Source organism: Pleurodeles waltl, chromosome 3_2 (genome assembly GCF_031143425.1).
Source record: "Pleurodeles waltl isolate 20211129_DDA chromosome 3_2, aPleWal1.hap1.20221129, whole genome shotgun sequence".
Taxonomy (NCBI): Eukaryota; Metazoa; Chordata; class Amphibia; order Caudata; family Salamandridae; genus Pleurodeles; species Pleurodeles waltl.
Genome location: NC_090441.1, coordinates 213,119,942 through 213,136,809, shown reverse-complemented (window position 1 = coordinate 213,136,809; position 16,868 = coordinate 213,119,942). Strand labels below are relative to the sequence as shown.

Sequence of the window (16,868 nt, the reverse complement as noted above, 5' to 3'; positions counted from 1 at the left end):
CAGGCGTACACACATCTCTGCCTAAACTCAGAGGCACAGTGCTCTGCCTGCACTCACACAGGGGCACTGCTCAGCCTCCACTCTCACGGCCATACATACATACATACACTCATACAGGCGTACATACATTTCACCTTGCACAGGCGTACAATCTCACCTTGAACTCGGGGGCACTCTGCTCGGCCTGCACTCGGGGGGGGGGGGGCACTCTGCTCGGCCTGCACTCGGGGGGGGGGGGGGGCACTCTGCTCGGCCTGCACTCGGGGGGGCACTCTGCTCGGCCTGCACTCTCAGAGGCACACTGAGCTGTCTGCAGTCACTCCACTCATTCCTCACTCGTACAGATACTTCCCTCCCTGTGCACTCTCAGGCACACTGCCCAGCCCACAGCCGTAGGCACGCAGCGGAACCCTGCAGTGCCAGCCGTAGGCACACAGCGGACCCTGCGGTGCCAGCCATAGGCAGTGCGACCGGTGTTGCTGGACAGTGCGCTAAACTCGAGGGTGCTACATTATAAAATATTTTGTGGTGTTAAGGCATCTTCTGCAGAAAAGTCTGTGTGCCCAGGGATTGACAGGGGACTAATACTGTCATGATAACTCTGGTGATTAGTCTTCTTGCTGGAGAGATCTGTCTGTTGCTTAGTCACAGTTTTGACTCATCAAAAACTAGTACAGAGGGTTAACATACCCACTGCAAAGCACAGTGGGTAACATGCAGATCTCTGATTGGTCTTTTATCTAAACAGCTCAGTAGTTTATTACAGAGATCATTTTGTTATTTGCAGTTCTTAAGTTACAGTCCTTCTGATATAGCACAGCAAGCTATTGAAAGACTTCAGTGAGCTGGATGCAAACTGCAAGGCATAGGTTTAGAAACTTGTTGTTTTTTCTAATCTTTTGCTATTCAAAGCTTGAGAAAAAAGGGTCCTTTGGGTAGTCCTCAATTATTATTAGTGCAGGTAACCCAATCACTTTAAATCCTGTTCCGACTCCCTTAAATTGGACCTGTGTGACCCCGATGCTTACCATGCCATCTTTGGGTCCTGAGTGTCTCCCAGCTATGGTATGTAACTCACTTGCTGGAGAAGACAAGGTTTCCTTTGTTATTAGAGTTTGTACCAGCTTTCTCACACTCCCAGCCCAGGGGAAGCGCAGAGCTCATGATCGCGTCCGCCCTAGATGACTGAGGCCACTCTGTCGATTATAACATTCTAGCTGCTGCAATTGTTTTAGACCTTCCAGCTGTATGTGGCACCAGAACTCACTGGATTCTTTTGGCTGAGTTTATAGAACATATGGTTAAGAGGTGCTGCCCTTCCGTGGCTCACAGATCTTCTTGCTGAGCGGACATTTCTCCTTGCCAGCCTTCCAGCAGGCCTTTAGTCTTTACTTCAGTCCACTAGCGCGCCTGGATTACTCACTTGGATTCTCCCTTTTTCCCTCTGATGCATGAATTATGGTGACGCTAGCTGGTGATGTTCAGCTTCATTCGCAGGCCTAGCACGAACGCCTCCCCAAAGTCCATCCGTGGATGAGCGCTAACATGACACTCCGTGGAGTAGTCTTGTGCTCTACAAATCCTTTAATTCATTCATAAAATGGAGATTTTGTGCCAATCTAAAGCATCACTGTTCTGGGGACTACCTCTTTGGCCTTCTTCTCTGGGCTCTAGGCCTACTCCTGTGACGGCAGTTAGAAGCTTGTTTATTAGAAGAGATTTAGTCTATCATGAAATCACTCTTGTATCAGCCTCGTGCACTGAAACAGGTTTTGCACCTTTTTTTACTGCTTCTCATAAGGTGCATATCCTTGAATGTGTTTGTGTACACGTTTGGACTACTGTAACTCCGCATATCTCAGTCTTCTGGCTTTGGTATATTCAGAAGTTAAGATGCTGCAAGACTGGTACTTGGCCTATGGCGAAGGGTCCCATATCTCCTGCTCTTGCCTAATAGCATTGGTTGTCAGGGAAGGAAATTATCCTTTTCAAGTAGTCTGGTTTGGTGCCTTTGTTTCTGTCTGGGGAGTTTGATCTGGACTAGCATCAGGAAAACGTCTAAGTCACATCTGTGCTTTACAAAATGTTTTCATTTCATATGCAAGGCAGTGTTTACTCCTGAATATCCCATTTCACTCATTTGATTCAGATGATATTCTCCTGGACCTGCATTAAGATTGGAAAATAGATTTCTTGTGAAGATTCCAAAATATAATTGGAAACCATGTGAAGCAGGTCATTCACAATGGAAGTCGCTGCCTCTTTTTTTGTGCCAAGAATCTAATCTATACAAATTTAGCAGGCTATCAGACATGGTTGTGTCCAGGACAGGATTAAGTCAATCTTCTCCTTATTTCCATAGTTTATTTTCAGCTTTCCACCACAGTTAAGATTGTTTGTTTGCCCATGATAGCCCTGCTCTCCCTCTCTTGCATATATCGAATGCACCTGGGCTGGAAGTAATTCCCTAGTACCTCAACAGGTACTCTTTTATTGGAGGAGTTGTGGGAACATTGGATGGATAAGACCTTTGCCATTTGCCTGAAGGTACGGAGTTTCTTGTCACAGAAAAATTAAGAATTCTGGTTGGGTTTGCCCATAATTTGTTTATTTGGCTGATATAACAGGTCGGGATTCACACGTCATATCACCGTGGTTTAACCTCTCTCTCTCTCTAGTTCTCGTAAATGGATTGGGTCAAGTTCTCCTGGGTCCTGCCCAACCCTGCACCCAAATACTGCAGATATCCCCATTTGAATCTCCCCATCAAAAATATCCCCTCTTGTCCAGGATGTGGCACTCTGCTTAGACCCATAATTAACACACCCATGTCTGATAACCCCATGCTCAGAGATGTAGGGGACACAGTTTTGGGCCAAGCCTTGAGCGGGATGTGTTCCTGTGTAAGGAAGACTATGGAAACTATCATGTTTTGGGTGAAAACTGTTGAAAGTCTGAGAAATGCTTTGTTTAGTGCATTGTTGAGACAATCTGAGTGAGGGCTCTTTGGCACACAGTGATATAAAGCTTATGATGTGTAAATGTTAAAAATATACGGATGTGGTATTTTTTCATACAGCCCAGGGATGTCTGTGACTAAAAGACAGGTGCCCCTAAATCGGGATTTCCTTTGCAGCTGTGTTCTAAATTTCCAGCATTTACTGCATCCAGTTTCTTGCCTGTAGACTTCCCTACGGCCATAGAGATCCCAAACGCCTGGCGACCCTGTGCTTAGGAGAACAAGGGAAACCGAGATGAGAGGGTGGGGTCTGGTCTTGGCAGGGAGTTTGGAGGGACTGAACCATGTTTTGGGGGAAAACCCAAAAACCTGACAAATATCATCTGCAAAGTGCTCCGCTGGTCACCCGGTCAGTGCACGGGAGGTTTGGCGTCCATCAATGGTTTCCTTGATTCAGACAGATTTCAAAAATATATGGTTTATGTACTTTTTATATAGTTTTGAGTTTGATGCGTCATCAAATGAATGAACAGTGCTCCATAAACATTATTTCTTCCACAGTTGCTTGATCTGATCTAGTATTGCTTAATTAATTGTGAAGACAACATTCCCTAGGAAAACCCAAATGTATTTGGTATTGTCAGACTCGAGACATTCAGCCAGTATTTTCCTAGTTAGTGTTTTGGGGTTTAGGGTATTCATTTGAGACATACAACACAATACTAAGGAGGAATTGAAAATATCTGCACATTTTTCTATCTTCAGACTGTAATGAGATTCTTTTTGGGTTTGCACCAAGCGTATCCCTCAATGTGCCAAAAAATCCGTATAGTTTTCTTGGGACCATATAGAAATCAAAGGGACGCATGTGCTTGAACAATCTAACATTTAATGAAAGCTCCTGCACTGAGGTGCACAAACACTCCTGGAGGGTTGAAGAAGCCAGACAGATTCTCAACCTGCCCAGAGAGCCCACATCTCCCAGCATCTGAAAGACTTCTGCCTGCTCCGGCCTAGAAGCGATGCCCCTTCTAGATCCTCACCCATGTTTACAAGGCCCTCCAAGACCAAGGACCTGTCTACCTTAACCAGCGCCTGCACTTCCTCCGCTCTGCACACCGGGCCCCCGCGCAGATCTCTTGCACCTGTCACTGCCGCGCCGGAGAACGCTCCTTCTCCTTCCTCACCGCCAAGGTCTTGAATGCCCTCCCTACGCACCACCCCTTCACTCAGTCACTTCAGGAAAGTGCTCAAAACCTGGCATTTCAAACGAGACCATCCCCAGCGCCTGGATACCCTTGCAGGTGAAAAGTTGTGTTTTACAGGTACACGATTGATTGATTGAAAGAAAATCTTATTCCATTAAGGAATCCAGTCTGGAATGTTTGCCCGTTGTGGTGGGAGAGCCATGTTTCTTTTCTGAGTACCTCAACTTGTAAGTGACACAAAGGTTACAGACTGAAAAGACCCGTAGGGTAGGATTTGCGTTCAGTGATTGAAGCTTGGATTATGTGTCATTGGTGAGCTCCTGGGTAGCCGCAGCTGATGGTAGGAACAGATGAAACGATACCCGGTTGTAGTGCCTGGGACATGACTAAGATGCAGATTGCAGCGACTGTCTTCGTGTGCAGCAGAACACGGTGCCTGCCAGTGCCGATGAGTCCTTCAAGAGGAGACTAGAGTTCCCCTGACCAGTATTTTATCTCTCTGCTGAGACAGCCTAAGAGTGTCTTCACTGTCCCAGTATGTACCTCGGCTCTGTCAGTGTATTTATTTACTGTCCCTTTGTCACTCTCAACAGCTGCAATATGTACTCTTTGTGTCCTGGAGTCGGAGTGTCCTCTCACCGGTGCCCATTAATTGATGGGACCAGTGTCCGCTTGTTCCAGAGTGGTTATCGGGCAGTCCAGTCCCAGTGTCCGAGGGAAGTGTTGGCATTTTCCCGCCAGTGTCACTGGGTCCTCTGAGGCACAAGACCCTGACAAAGTATGATACTCTGAAATGCAGAAAATATTATTTTAATGTATGATTTGAGAATGCATTACGGTGATCAAACTGATCAGTTTGAGAATTAAAGCCACTTAACTTAATAAATCAGTTGGAGGTTGAAATGGTTCATCTTTCATGAGAACTCCTTGTTTTCATGCAAAACAAGATCTGTAGAGGGGAACAGAGCCAGGAAAGTGGCATAACCTGGGGGTTTTGACAGATCATCTGGCCCTTTCTTACTGTCCAGTATAGTCAAGGGGGTTAAACATTGAATGAGCATGGTCCAAAGTTTTGGGTTCCTTTTAACCAAAGTGAGTTCACGAATAGTGGTATAATGTAGTTATAGTCTGTATTTCTCAGCTAAGAATGTGGTGTGTTCCACTATGGATATATGCATGTATGTGGACAACTGTGTGTCTGTTTCCATTCCCATTGTTGCAGTATTTTGAGCATTCCTTCTCCAAATCTCTTGCTTCCCCGTCCAAGTGTTGGTGTGTCTTCTGTCGGTGTATTCCCTTTTAGTGTCTGCATCAGCCACTGTCGCCATATTAGTTATCCCAATGTGCACGTCTCCGAATCACCGTGTGTTTGTCTCCGAGGCCCACTCTTGTGCTTTTCCCAGACTATTTGCGTGTAGTCTTAGGCATCTTCTTCCCTGTTCATTGGTGTATTCTCAGACTCTCTTCACAACAAATAACCAGGATCCTAAGGCAAGGAAGGAAAATGTGAGCCCAATACCTAAAAAGCATGCAATCCTCACGGTGCAATGTCTCAAGCGTTAGAGGGTTTTGGTGGTGGGTATGGTTTCCCCCTAAAAAAATTTTTTAACAAAAGCAGGACTCAATTAAAAAATTGTTAAACCCTTTAAGTTTTACATGTCAATCTGACAGGGCACTCATGAACTTTTGTAATATTTCAGTTTGCAGCGTGACCTCAACTCTGTTCTGGGTCATTTAGGAACTGGTGATGTCCTAAGGGCAATTTCATTGTGATCCAGGCAGTTCAGATAAACAAAACAGGCAATTTGACTTGTCCTCTTATTTTTCAACATTTTTAAAGTGTCTTTCTGCATTCTACCTTTCAGTGCCTTTCATTTTTCTGAACTTCCCATTTCAAGACAGTTAGGACCCTGAAAAGGTGCAGAGATTTCACAATCTAGGATCTTGTGCAGCAAGCACGTATTTGGAGTCTGTCCTCAGTATGTTGTTCTAAATATAGCGGTTATGATGCCACAAAGAAATATCAAGAAAGGTAATGAAATAGCTCTACTTAAACCATGAAATAAACATCTTAGCAGTGGACTGGGTCCTCCGATGCCAAGGAAATAGACAATAAAACAGGCAATAGCTGTACAAGCAATAAATCAACTACATTCAGCCCCTAACACCAGCCTGTAATTTTGGACAATATTCTAAAATTTCAATAAATGGAAGCTTAAAATATTCTGGTTTACACTAGGGGCATCATATTACCAAATCAGTAACAGGGTCTTGGTTTGTGTCCCTCCACCACAGGTGCATACTCCGGAGTTTGCATCTGTGCTGGGGAGAGCGCAGCAGAGAAGGATGGACGGACAGTTTCAGACACCTGCTGCATTTCTTACTGCTGGCGTACAGGCATGCCCTTACTAAGCCGCATGAGCTCCCGCGCTGGTGGGGTCGCTGTTATTGACAGCACCCGGGGCAAGGAATGCCTGTGCTGTCCTCCATGTCTCCTTCCAAAGCCTTCCATGTGGGGGTTACTTTAGCTACTTTCCAGATGGCACTTAATGCACCTCCCAAGAGCTCCTGTCTCGACCCTTGCATGAGTATTGGCGCAGGCAAAGAGGTTCGCTTACGTGCAAACATGCCTTTCACATTACCTTAACTGCATTTTTTATCATGTCGAACATCCCTTTTCCTATACTAATTTTGTGATGTTCCTTCCTGGTGCTACCCTGACAATTTGTTTACTCCAGTTATCAAGAGTAAATATAGGACTGCTTTGTGGTGCTACTGGGCCATAGAAGGGTTTTTGACTACCTATAAACTCATGAGTTTGGGAGAGTTCCCAAACTTTAACAAAATCCTTCCCTGAAAGGCCCATGCCCAGGCAGATGATTTACTGATCTATAATGTTAATCCCTATGCCAACCCCTGTCTCAATGCCTTCCCTGTATGGCTTTTTTGCCTCACGTTACTTGTGTTTCTTCCTTTTTGCAGATATCGTCCTCCATCACCAGCAGGACATTGCACGCATTGACAGTTTCCGAGATCAGTTTGGGGCAGACTGGCTTCAGTACCGGCACCATCTGGAGAATGAGCTCAGTGGGTCCCTGCAAAATGAACCCACTTGCACTGTACATCAGACAGATGTCACTGGCCCTGGGACTCCACCAGTCATCTCGAGTGAGAGCAAGATCCAGGAACAGGAGAGAACCCCTGACTTGGTAACAGGAATCGCAGCTCCTCCGAAAGACACCAATGAGCAAGCCCAGAAGCCCTCAGTCAGGGAAAATGTCTGTGAAAGAGAGCAGGACAAGGAACATGCAGAAAGCATGAAGCAAGAAGAACATAGGGACGAAGAAAAGAGGAACATAGATCCAAAGGATGTAGAGGGTAGGGCTTGCTTCTAGGAATGCCTGGCATCAATACCCTTTTGCATGCATTGCTATGCTTTCTTCTCTCAGTGGTTCCTCTTTTGTGTGTATGCAATACTCTGTCTGCCCTGTGCTCTCCTTCTGTGTATACAAACCTTTTCTGTGTTTGTCTTACCTCCTCCTCCACTTCCTATGTGTGAACCTTCCTCTGCAGTGCTTTGTGAATGCGCCTTCTTTTGTCCTCTCCTATGCTTGGAGCCTCCCCACTGCTGCATGCCTTCCAAGAGATATGCTCCTGACCTCTGGTTTATGCATTTCACTCTGTACAACCATCCCTTTGCTCATTGTTCTGAGACATTCTTGTTCTTCCTCTTATTGTCTGTCTGTGTCCTCGACTTCCGTGGGATTCTTTATCCCCTTTGTATAACTTTGTTTTGCATTTCTTTGTCTGTTCTGGTCTTCACAATCTCTCCACTCTGCTATGGCTGCTATGTATGCTCTCAGATCTACGGGCAGTCTCTGCTTGCTGTTCACATACCTCTCTATAAAGACCCTGTCGATGTTTTCAATAGATTCTGTTTATTTTTCATTATTGACCTTTATGTAGTGCTGTATGCCATGTCTGGTGCTCTTGGTATGGTTATGGCTCCAGTGTGCTTTGTCCTCATGGTGCATGCATGCTGAATTCTGAATATTATGTTTCATTTCATTGATGTTCTGTTTCATTTCAGTGACATCATCTAATTATTCCTTTTTCTCCTGTTCATGTTTCAAGTGGACCTTTGTGATCCCATCGTGGTCTGCCCGCTCTTGGGAAAGGATCCAGGTGACACTGAAGATGACTGGATCTTCCTGCGTGTGACCCGCAGGCATCTTATTGAGGTGGATCTGTCGAATGCCCAAGACCTGCAGAAGATGGAGCTGGTCAGCTTATTGAACATTGAGACCTCGGACGTTCCCTGGAAGTGGAAGGTGAGGATTTGTGTGTAGTCACATGTATGTGCATTCTGGGAGCTTGAATGATGATCTGGAGAAGGTTGGTCAGGGAAGGCCCCTATCGGCTATAGAAAGGCAGGGCCATCACCTCTTAGATGACTTAGTCAATATGTAATGCTACTTCTCTCTCAGTAAGTGTCTTAATCCAAAGATTTCAGCTGAGCTCTAAATGTCCATTTGTTGAGGGATAAAGACATGGGACAGAATCACTTATGAACAACAACTTTGGAGGCATGCAGTGCTTGACCCACCAGCATTCTCTGGGCCACGGCAACTGGTCTGTGACAGATGGTTTCTGGCACTTACCTATTCCTGTTGCTTTACGGCAGTTACCAAAGGATGATCCTTGTGGAAATGCGCTCCCACAATCTGGCACATTGTTAGTGGATGTATCCGTAAAATGATGATATTGTAAATCATACCTTCACCTCCAGTGTTTCCGAGCACTGTGGCACTGATACATTTTTCTACAACATCTGCTAGAACACAGCCCAGAATGAATCTTTCTAGCCCCACTGTCACCAAAGACTTTGTCAATGTGCCAACCGAGACAGACAGTAGTTGGACTGCAACCACCCCACAACCCTTTGTACAACATTTGAATGAGATGTGTTTCTGGTAACAATAATCATATGAGAAATGGGTAGTGGAATCCAAACCCTCTTCCATTAGGGAAAAGGCATACTTAAGGACGCCAGGAAACAATGGATATATTTTCAAGATTTATTTTACAATCAAAATCCTATCCTAGTGCACACAATATAAATAGTAACTACAGAAAAAAAAATAAACAGAATAGTAGCTGCAGCATTTACCTTTAGTGTGAACAACAAAACCTATTCCAACATTTTTGCTGCATAATTTGATAGAAATCCCACCCCCATTCTTCTGTTCACTAAGCAAATTTGAACACCAAAAGGAAAGCCTAATTTGAGGTTCAGAAATGGTTCCCACCCTCATACCTATTTGAACTGCAAGAGTTTATGTTCAAAATAAAAGCAGAGTCTGCTATTCTCATCGTATGCTAGCAGCTGGGCTGATAAGTGCAGCAAGTGAAGGTCAAATGCCTTCCCTTTAGCCTTCAGCCAATGCAGTTGATGGATTAGTGCATTGCCTGTCTGTGTCGCCTGGTACAAAGCTTTTCTCCGTTTTACACCCTGTGCTTAGTTTATGTATCGTTATTTAGTCGTTGGTGAATCTTGCAGGACAAACAATTGGCAGAAAATGGCCTGATGCCCTTTTACTTATTTTCATTCTGCAAGAACTGTGTCCTTTGAACAGTAACAATAATTAAAACACACAGTTGTCAGCTTTCCATGAAACTTTGTTTGTAATTCAATTACAATTATGTGGAACAGAACAGTCCACTCAAATATTGTGAAAATATCCAGTGTTTGGTTATCACATTGCAAAGAATAATGATGTGAAATAAATGTGCGTTCTGTCTGAATCAAGATGACTCAAGTGTAACCAGAAAGAGGGATAGCTAGAAGGAAAACAACATAATCATTCTAACAGCTAATAGTCTGTGACTGGATGTCCCTCCCTATAGGAGAGAGTAGCCTTGACATTGATGCTTTGTATCCTTTGCGGTCGGGAGACCCTCTATTGAAGAGGTAGCCTTTGCGTTCATCCTTTTAGCACAAAGGTCCTTTAAGTTTAAGGCCACATTCAGTTGCCATAGAAATGGGATAACACCTTCAGCTGTTTCTATTAGAGCCTTTTAGCTGCATATTCCTTACCTTTTGAATATTCCTCAGGCGACAAACTGAATCTGGGAATTTTTTCAGCGATACTCCTGCATGCCGGAAGATTGCACCTTGCAGCCCCTCAGTGACCCTTTTCTCCTCTGGAAATGATGTGTTGAGCCTATATTGGCACCGCTCCTGGGCACTGATATCAGTCCCTTTCTTTCCACATTGCCAGATACCCATCTGGAGCTTCTTTTCGTCTCTGAGACACTTTACTTAAATTTGTTTCTCCATATTCACTTAGTGTTCAAGGGATGTCACCCTCTTTAAATTACAGGTTTCATGCCCTGTAGTGACTGTCGCAAACAGGTGTCTGGCGGATCCACACCAGGTGTGCTGTGATGTCTGAGGTCAACCCACGACTCCAAGACCAACTGATACTGTGCATCAGTGAACCCGAAGGCCAGCAGCGAATGGAAGGTGAAACTTTTTCACCACGCATAAGAAAATTCAGTGCTGGGACTGCTCCAAGTCCCATTCCCTGCCAAAGGTCCAATCCTGGTCATTTTCTCAGTCAATGGAGCTTCTCCAAGGGCTGGTCTTTGTTGCGCTTCAAATCTTCAAGTAAGCACAAACCGAAGCAATTGAAGTGGATTTGTGCTACTTTGCCCTGCTCTCACTCCCCTGAGCAATCATGTGGTTGGCGCCAGGTGTCTTGATGCTCTCGAAGTTGGCCGACTTCGTAGCTGATTTTGCAGCTGATTCGAGCACAACCCTAATTTCTGGCGCCTTCTACCACACTGTGCCAAATCAGAGCTGAACGTTGCTGTGCTCTCGCCCCAGTTCCTTACCAACCCCCTCTAGTGCACCTTTGGGCCCCAATTAGCCAAGTGGCTTTCCATGTGGAATAATGCGGGCAGTTTCACTATCCGTGCCACCTGGTCCCTCTGAGTCAGTTTGGTTTCTGGCTTCTGTTCCAATTTCTGCCCCCAACTCCCCAAAACACACTGGGCCTGGATACGTCAACCTCGCCACCCGAAGAGGTATCCCCATTGTCCTCTCTGATGCCGGTCCAACTTCAACCAATGTTGCACCCAAATGCTGCACTGGAGTTGCCACAGGGTTCCCAGAGACAACTCTTTTCTCTCTTCCTGCACCAGCCACAGAAGAATATGCATCCTAAGCCGCGGTCATGCGTAGGGCAGCTGAAGTCCTTGATCTCCAGCTCCCCACCCTGGAGATGAAAACTAATGTTCTTATTGAGATTCTGCAACCGGGCCAGACTTCTTCTGAGCCTCTCTTTATTTTCAATTAGGCTCTAACGGATACCCTTTTAGGAACTTGGGCCAAAACTTGCTCTGGCCTGGGAGTCCATTGACAAATTGCCAGCTGCCATCACCCAGCTCCAGGCGACCCAGCTTTCTTGTCCCAGCACCCCTCTCCAGAAAGTCTTGTGGTGCAGGCCTCCGTCAGCTGTTCCAATCCAAACACTTTTTGTACCACTCCCCCTGACAGGGAATTGAAGCGAGTAGAGTCATTCCGAAGCACTTCTTTTAGCCTACTAGGTTGGCCCTGTATTCTGTTAACGCTTTCTGTTTGTTGGGCTGTTATGGTCCCGCCCTTTGGGACTCAGTGACACAAGTCCTCCCTGGTGTGCCAGAAGACCTTCGCCCTATACTGTCTCAAGCAATTAGGCGATTCAAAGTAGTTGTGATATAGCTATGTTCACAATTTGTTGCTGCTTGGACACCTCCAACTCCATCAGGCGTGCAATAGGCACCAGCGTTGCCATTCACTGCCATGCATGGCTGCGCTCGACCGGGTTCGCTTGCGATTTCCAGTCCTCCATGATGGACATGCCCTTATGTTGAACTTACCTATTTGGGGGCAAGGCTGACACCCTCCTGAGATGGTTCAAAGAGTAGAGCTACCACTCATTCTCTGGTCCTTTCCGCCCTGTTTCGCCACCAACACCAGTTCCAGTGCTCCTTTCATGCATTGGCAGAGGTGTCCCTTACCACCAACCTGTCCAGCTACCTCAAGGGACCCAGCAGTTTTACAGCAAAGGCAGAGGTGCCCACCGCAGCCAGGGTCAGCGTGCTCCTGAGACTACTACCTCCCTCCTAAATCCCCATCTGCCAATCTCTTTAGTGTACTTTTACAGGGTCCCAGCCAGGCGGTGTGAGTCCGAATCCACTGATTCTATTCAGGGTAGCAAGTAATCACTTCAGACAGGTGGGTCATAAAACTTGTTTGGAAAGGCTGCATTTTGCCCTTTCTTTCTTCCTGCCAAACTTTCCTCCGTCCGTCTGTCCAACAAAGGAGGACCATCTCTCCATTTTGCGGCAGGAAGTGCAAGCCCTTTTGGACTTAAAGGCTGGAGAGAGGGTGCCAGTGCCAGAAGTAGGGTGTGGTTGTTATTCCTGCTAATTTCTGGTGCCTTCGAATAAAGTCTTCGGCCTAATCTAGACTTCTGTCCTCTCCAAGCATTCCTCCTAAAGGAGAAATTCAGAATGCTTACCCTGCCCAGGTCTTGTCTGCCCTGGAGACTGGATGGTGGCCTTTTACCTGCAGAAAGGCTGTTTCCATGTTCCTGTCTTGTCGGCTCATCGGCATTTCTTGTAGTTTGTGTTGTAAGTCAAGCATTTCCAGTTCTCTGTGCTCCCCTTTGGTCTCGCCAGCACCCTTTGGGTGTTCAGGAAAGTGATGATGGTGGTGGGAACCCACTTTCAGAGGTCTTTGTGTGAACCTCCTGTCATCTTTGGAGTTCACTATAATTGTGCCGAAGTCACACCTGACTACTTCTCAGACGTTCTCCTTCATCAAAGCCATTCAGACACGGTTCAGTTTTGTGTCTTCCATTGGGAAAGAACCTTAGGACATTAAGGCTTTAATCCCGTTAGTTCAGCCTTGGCCCCGGATTTCAGTTAGGTCAACTCTGAGACTGACTTTAAAGGGACCTTTCCAACCACGTTCAGATTTCAGAGAAAACTGCGAAAGATCTGCAGTGGTTGTTACTTGACCACAGTTGGGTCAGTGGCAGACTTGTCTCCCTTTCCCTCCTGGAGCTGACAGTGGAAACTGATGCATCAATTCTGGGTTGGTTTGACCATCTTGAAGAGCTGTAGATCAGAAGCCTCTAGTGTCGGGCTGAGTCTCAAATCCACATCAATCTTCTGGAGCTGAGGGCCATTCCTTGGTGTTGAAATTCTTCCTTCTGTGTATCAAGTGGTGGCTGTTAAAGATGTTCATCGACACCAACATCTCCATGTGATACCTCCACAACCAGGGTGGGGTGGGGTCACAGACTCTCTGTGTGGAAGTCTTGGACCTCTGGAAATAGCTGGACCACCAAAGACTTTTTCTGATGGTGAACCACCTGGCAGAATCCTCGAATACGAGAGCAGACAAGCTCAGCCATCGGCTTCTAGTGGATCACAAGTGGCAGTTACATTCAGAGGTGGTGCAAGTTCTCTTCCACAAATGGGTAGACCCTTGGCTCGGTCTATTTGCTGCTGCTTGGAACGCACGATGTCTGCGCTTCTACTCTGAGTTTTCAAGGCGTCTCTTGCTCAAACAAGTTACGCCTCTGGTGGAACGCAGGACTTGTGCTTGCATTTCAGCTGATAACCACTTCTGCCTTGGATTATGAAGACTGTCAGAATAAACTGAGTACACGTCATCCTAGAAGGGCAGGGTTCTGTAAACGGGTCTTTGCAACCTCCACGTTCTTCCGTGGAGATTGAGTAGCAACAGCTGAACACCTTTGACCATCCACCGGATGTGGTTGAAGTCACTTTGGTAGCCAGGCTCCACTCAATGAACACTGCATACGTCTGCTTTTGAGACACTTTTGTGGCTTGGTGGGGCACTCATCTGATTGATACCCCAGACCACACTGTCCGATGTTGTACTTATTTTGTCTCTTGCCTGGCAAGGCTTTTTCTTGGGCACGGTTAGGGATTATTTTTCAGCCCTCTCGGCCTTCTTACAGTTGCAAAATCAGCCCTTGTTGGTTAACTCTCCAGTTGTGCTGCAATTTATTATTATTATTTTTTTCTTTTAAAAGGGCTGCAAAGCATGCTCCCTCCTTCTCCCTTTGTCATGCCCCAATGGGACCTAAATCTGGTGCTGGTTTCTGATGTGCAGTCTTTTCGAGCCACTTCGCAGCAGTCCCTTACGGCTCCTTCCCATTAAGACTGTTCCTCGTTGCCATGACCTCCTCTTGGCGTATGATTGAGCTTCAGACTTTGTGTCAATCCACTTTACACTTCCTTTTTCCCAGACAAACTGGTTCTGCAGACCCAGCATCTTCGGCCTTTGCTCTGCCTTACCCCTTAAAGGAGGAGGAGAAACTTCATTGCTTAGACTCCCAAGAGAGCGCCAAGATTTTACATAGATTGCACTAAAGACAACTGGGTAGAGAATCGGCTCTTTGTGGGGTTCTCTGGAGTGAAAAAAGGCGAGGCAGTGCAGAAGACCACCCTTTTCTGGTGGATTGTGGTCTGCATTAAAATTTGATATGTGTTGGTCGATCTCCAAAAGAACTGCACACTCTTTCAGCTAGGGCCAACGTTGCTACCGCTGCATTGGCACATGGAGTCCCTGTCTTAGACATTTGCCAGGTTGCTGTGGATGTCGCTCCACAAGTTCACAAGGCACTGTTTCCTGGACAGTCAAGTTCGTGGGGAGGGACATTTAGCCTGCTTGGTCTTAGAGGACTTTCTAGTTTGAGTCCATTTACAGAGCCACTTCCAACTAGGTATTACTTTGGTATTTATTCAGAAGGTGTGGCATCTGCAGATATAAGTCTCCATCACAAGAACAAGTTACTAACCTTTGTGGTAGAAACTCTGTCTAGCTGCTGATTTCTCACTGACCCTTCCGCCGTCCCCCCGTTCTGCGATTGGACTCTGTTACTAGGACCCCAAGTCTAGGATTGCGCTCACTCTTTACTAATTAGGTTTTGGAGCTCTGCATCTAGGGAAATGGACAGTCCTGAAAGCAGCTGACGCCAGAGGATGGGAGTGGTGCTTATATAGGCCACATGTCATTTCTGGAGTGGAGCGACGTCTGTGCAGAGCTTCGGTGCCATCTTCTGGCATGCTGAAGTACTGCTGAAAAGGCTTGGGTAACCAGTCTGATGCCTGTGGAATATTCAAAGGATGAGGAATCTGCAGGTAAATAGACTATGTATCAGAAAAAGCATTACTGAAGCTAAGTAACTTCTTCTTGGGGTTCAAATGATGGACAGTTAAGGGTTGTAGGTCGCAGACCTTGATTCACTGGAACTAGACTCACCTGTTGACACTGACCGCTGGCATTGCTGCGAGGTAGGAATGTTGCAGTCCCTCTTATGGTCTTTGTGTGGTTTGCTCCCTCTCTAGGGTGAGGATAAGACCCTGCCACTGCTTCAGCTGCAGTTTGATTACATCCGCACAGACAAGAAGCGGCTCCAGTATGTGGTCCTGGACGACAGCCCTGAGATATCGGTCAAGGTAAGGCCCCCCCTGGTTCCGAATACCCCTTCCTCTCCACCCACATCTGTGTCCTTCTGGCTTACTCTCCCTCTCCGCCAGGGTTTCTTTGTTATTGCTCATAAGCAAAGAATTATCCTTCAGTGCTCAGCAGGAACCTAGAACCCTTTTAAAGAAAAATAAATCTGTATGTGTATGTAGGAAGTTGGCTCTGTATATACTATCTCAAAGTAAGAGATGGTGTGCACAGAGTCCAAGGGTTCCCCTTAGAGGTAAGATGGTGGTAAAATTAGACAATTGTAATGCTCTATTTTGTGGTAGTGTGGTCGAGCAGTAGGCTTATGAGAGGGTAGTGTGAAGCATTTGTTGTACACACACAGGCAATAAATGAGCAACACACACTCAAAGACTTAACTCCAGGCCAATAGTTTTTATATAGAAAAATATATTTTCTTAATTTTATTTTTAGAACCACAAGTTCAAGATTTGAAGTAAATACACAAAATGCATGCACATATGCTCTCACCTGTGGTATAGTGCACCCTGCCGTAGGGCTGTAAGGCCTGCTAGAGGAGTGACTTACCTATACCGCAGGCAGTGTGAGGTGGGCATGGCACTCTAAGGGGAGTGCCATGTCAACGTAGTCATTTTCTCCCCACCAGCACACACAAGCTGTAAGGCAGTGTGCTTGTGCTGAGTGAGGGGCCCCCAGGGTGGCATAAGGCATGCTGCAGCCCTTGGAGACCTTCCCTGGCATCAAGGCCCTTGGTACCAGGGCTGCCATTTACAAGGGACTTATCTGAGTGCCAGGGTTGTGCCAATTGTGGAGACAAATGTACAGTTTAGGGAAAGAACACTGGTGCTGGGGCCTGGTTAGCAGGGTCCCAGCACACTTTCAATCATAACTGGCATCAGCAAAAAGTCAGGGGGTAACCATGCCAAGGAGGCATTTCCTTACAGTGCATATAGCGTGTATACATATCTTCTTAGTGTGTGTGGCTGTAGGTTCACATGCTCTGCATACTTCGCTTAATGTTGGGCCCAAACGTGTGCCACTTGATTTTCCGTCTCAGATTGTTTTTCTGTCGGGCTCAGACATTAGGGACGCTGTTCTGTAGTAGACACATTTACACCCTCCCAGCCTCATATTTCTTGGGTCTGTAATGGGCCTAGGAGCT

The 16,868-nt window shown here is 46.2% G+C and overlaps 1 protein-coding gene across 2 annotated transcripts in view; it reads left to right on the top strand.

Moving 5' to 3' along the window:
* Positions 1-16,868, top strand: part of STK11IP (serine/threonine kinase 11 interacting protein) — a 214,385-nt gene that overhangs the window by 100,855 nt on the left and 96,662 nt on the right. For both annotated transcript variants that reach the window (XM_069227211.1, XM_069227210.1), the window contains 3 exons: positions 7,150-7,545; positions 8,302-8,498; positions 15,601-15,711. In XM_069227211.1, the coding sequence (XP_069083312.1) occupies positions 7,150-7,545; positions 8,302-8,498; positions 15,601-15,711 (704 nt within the window). The remainder of the gene's footprint in view (positions 1-7,149; positions 7,546-8,301; positions 8,499-15,600; positions 15,712-16,868) is intronic.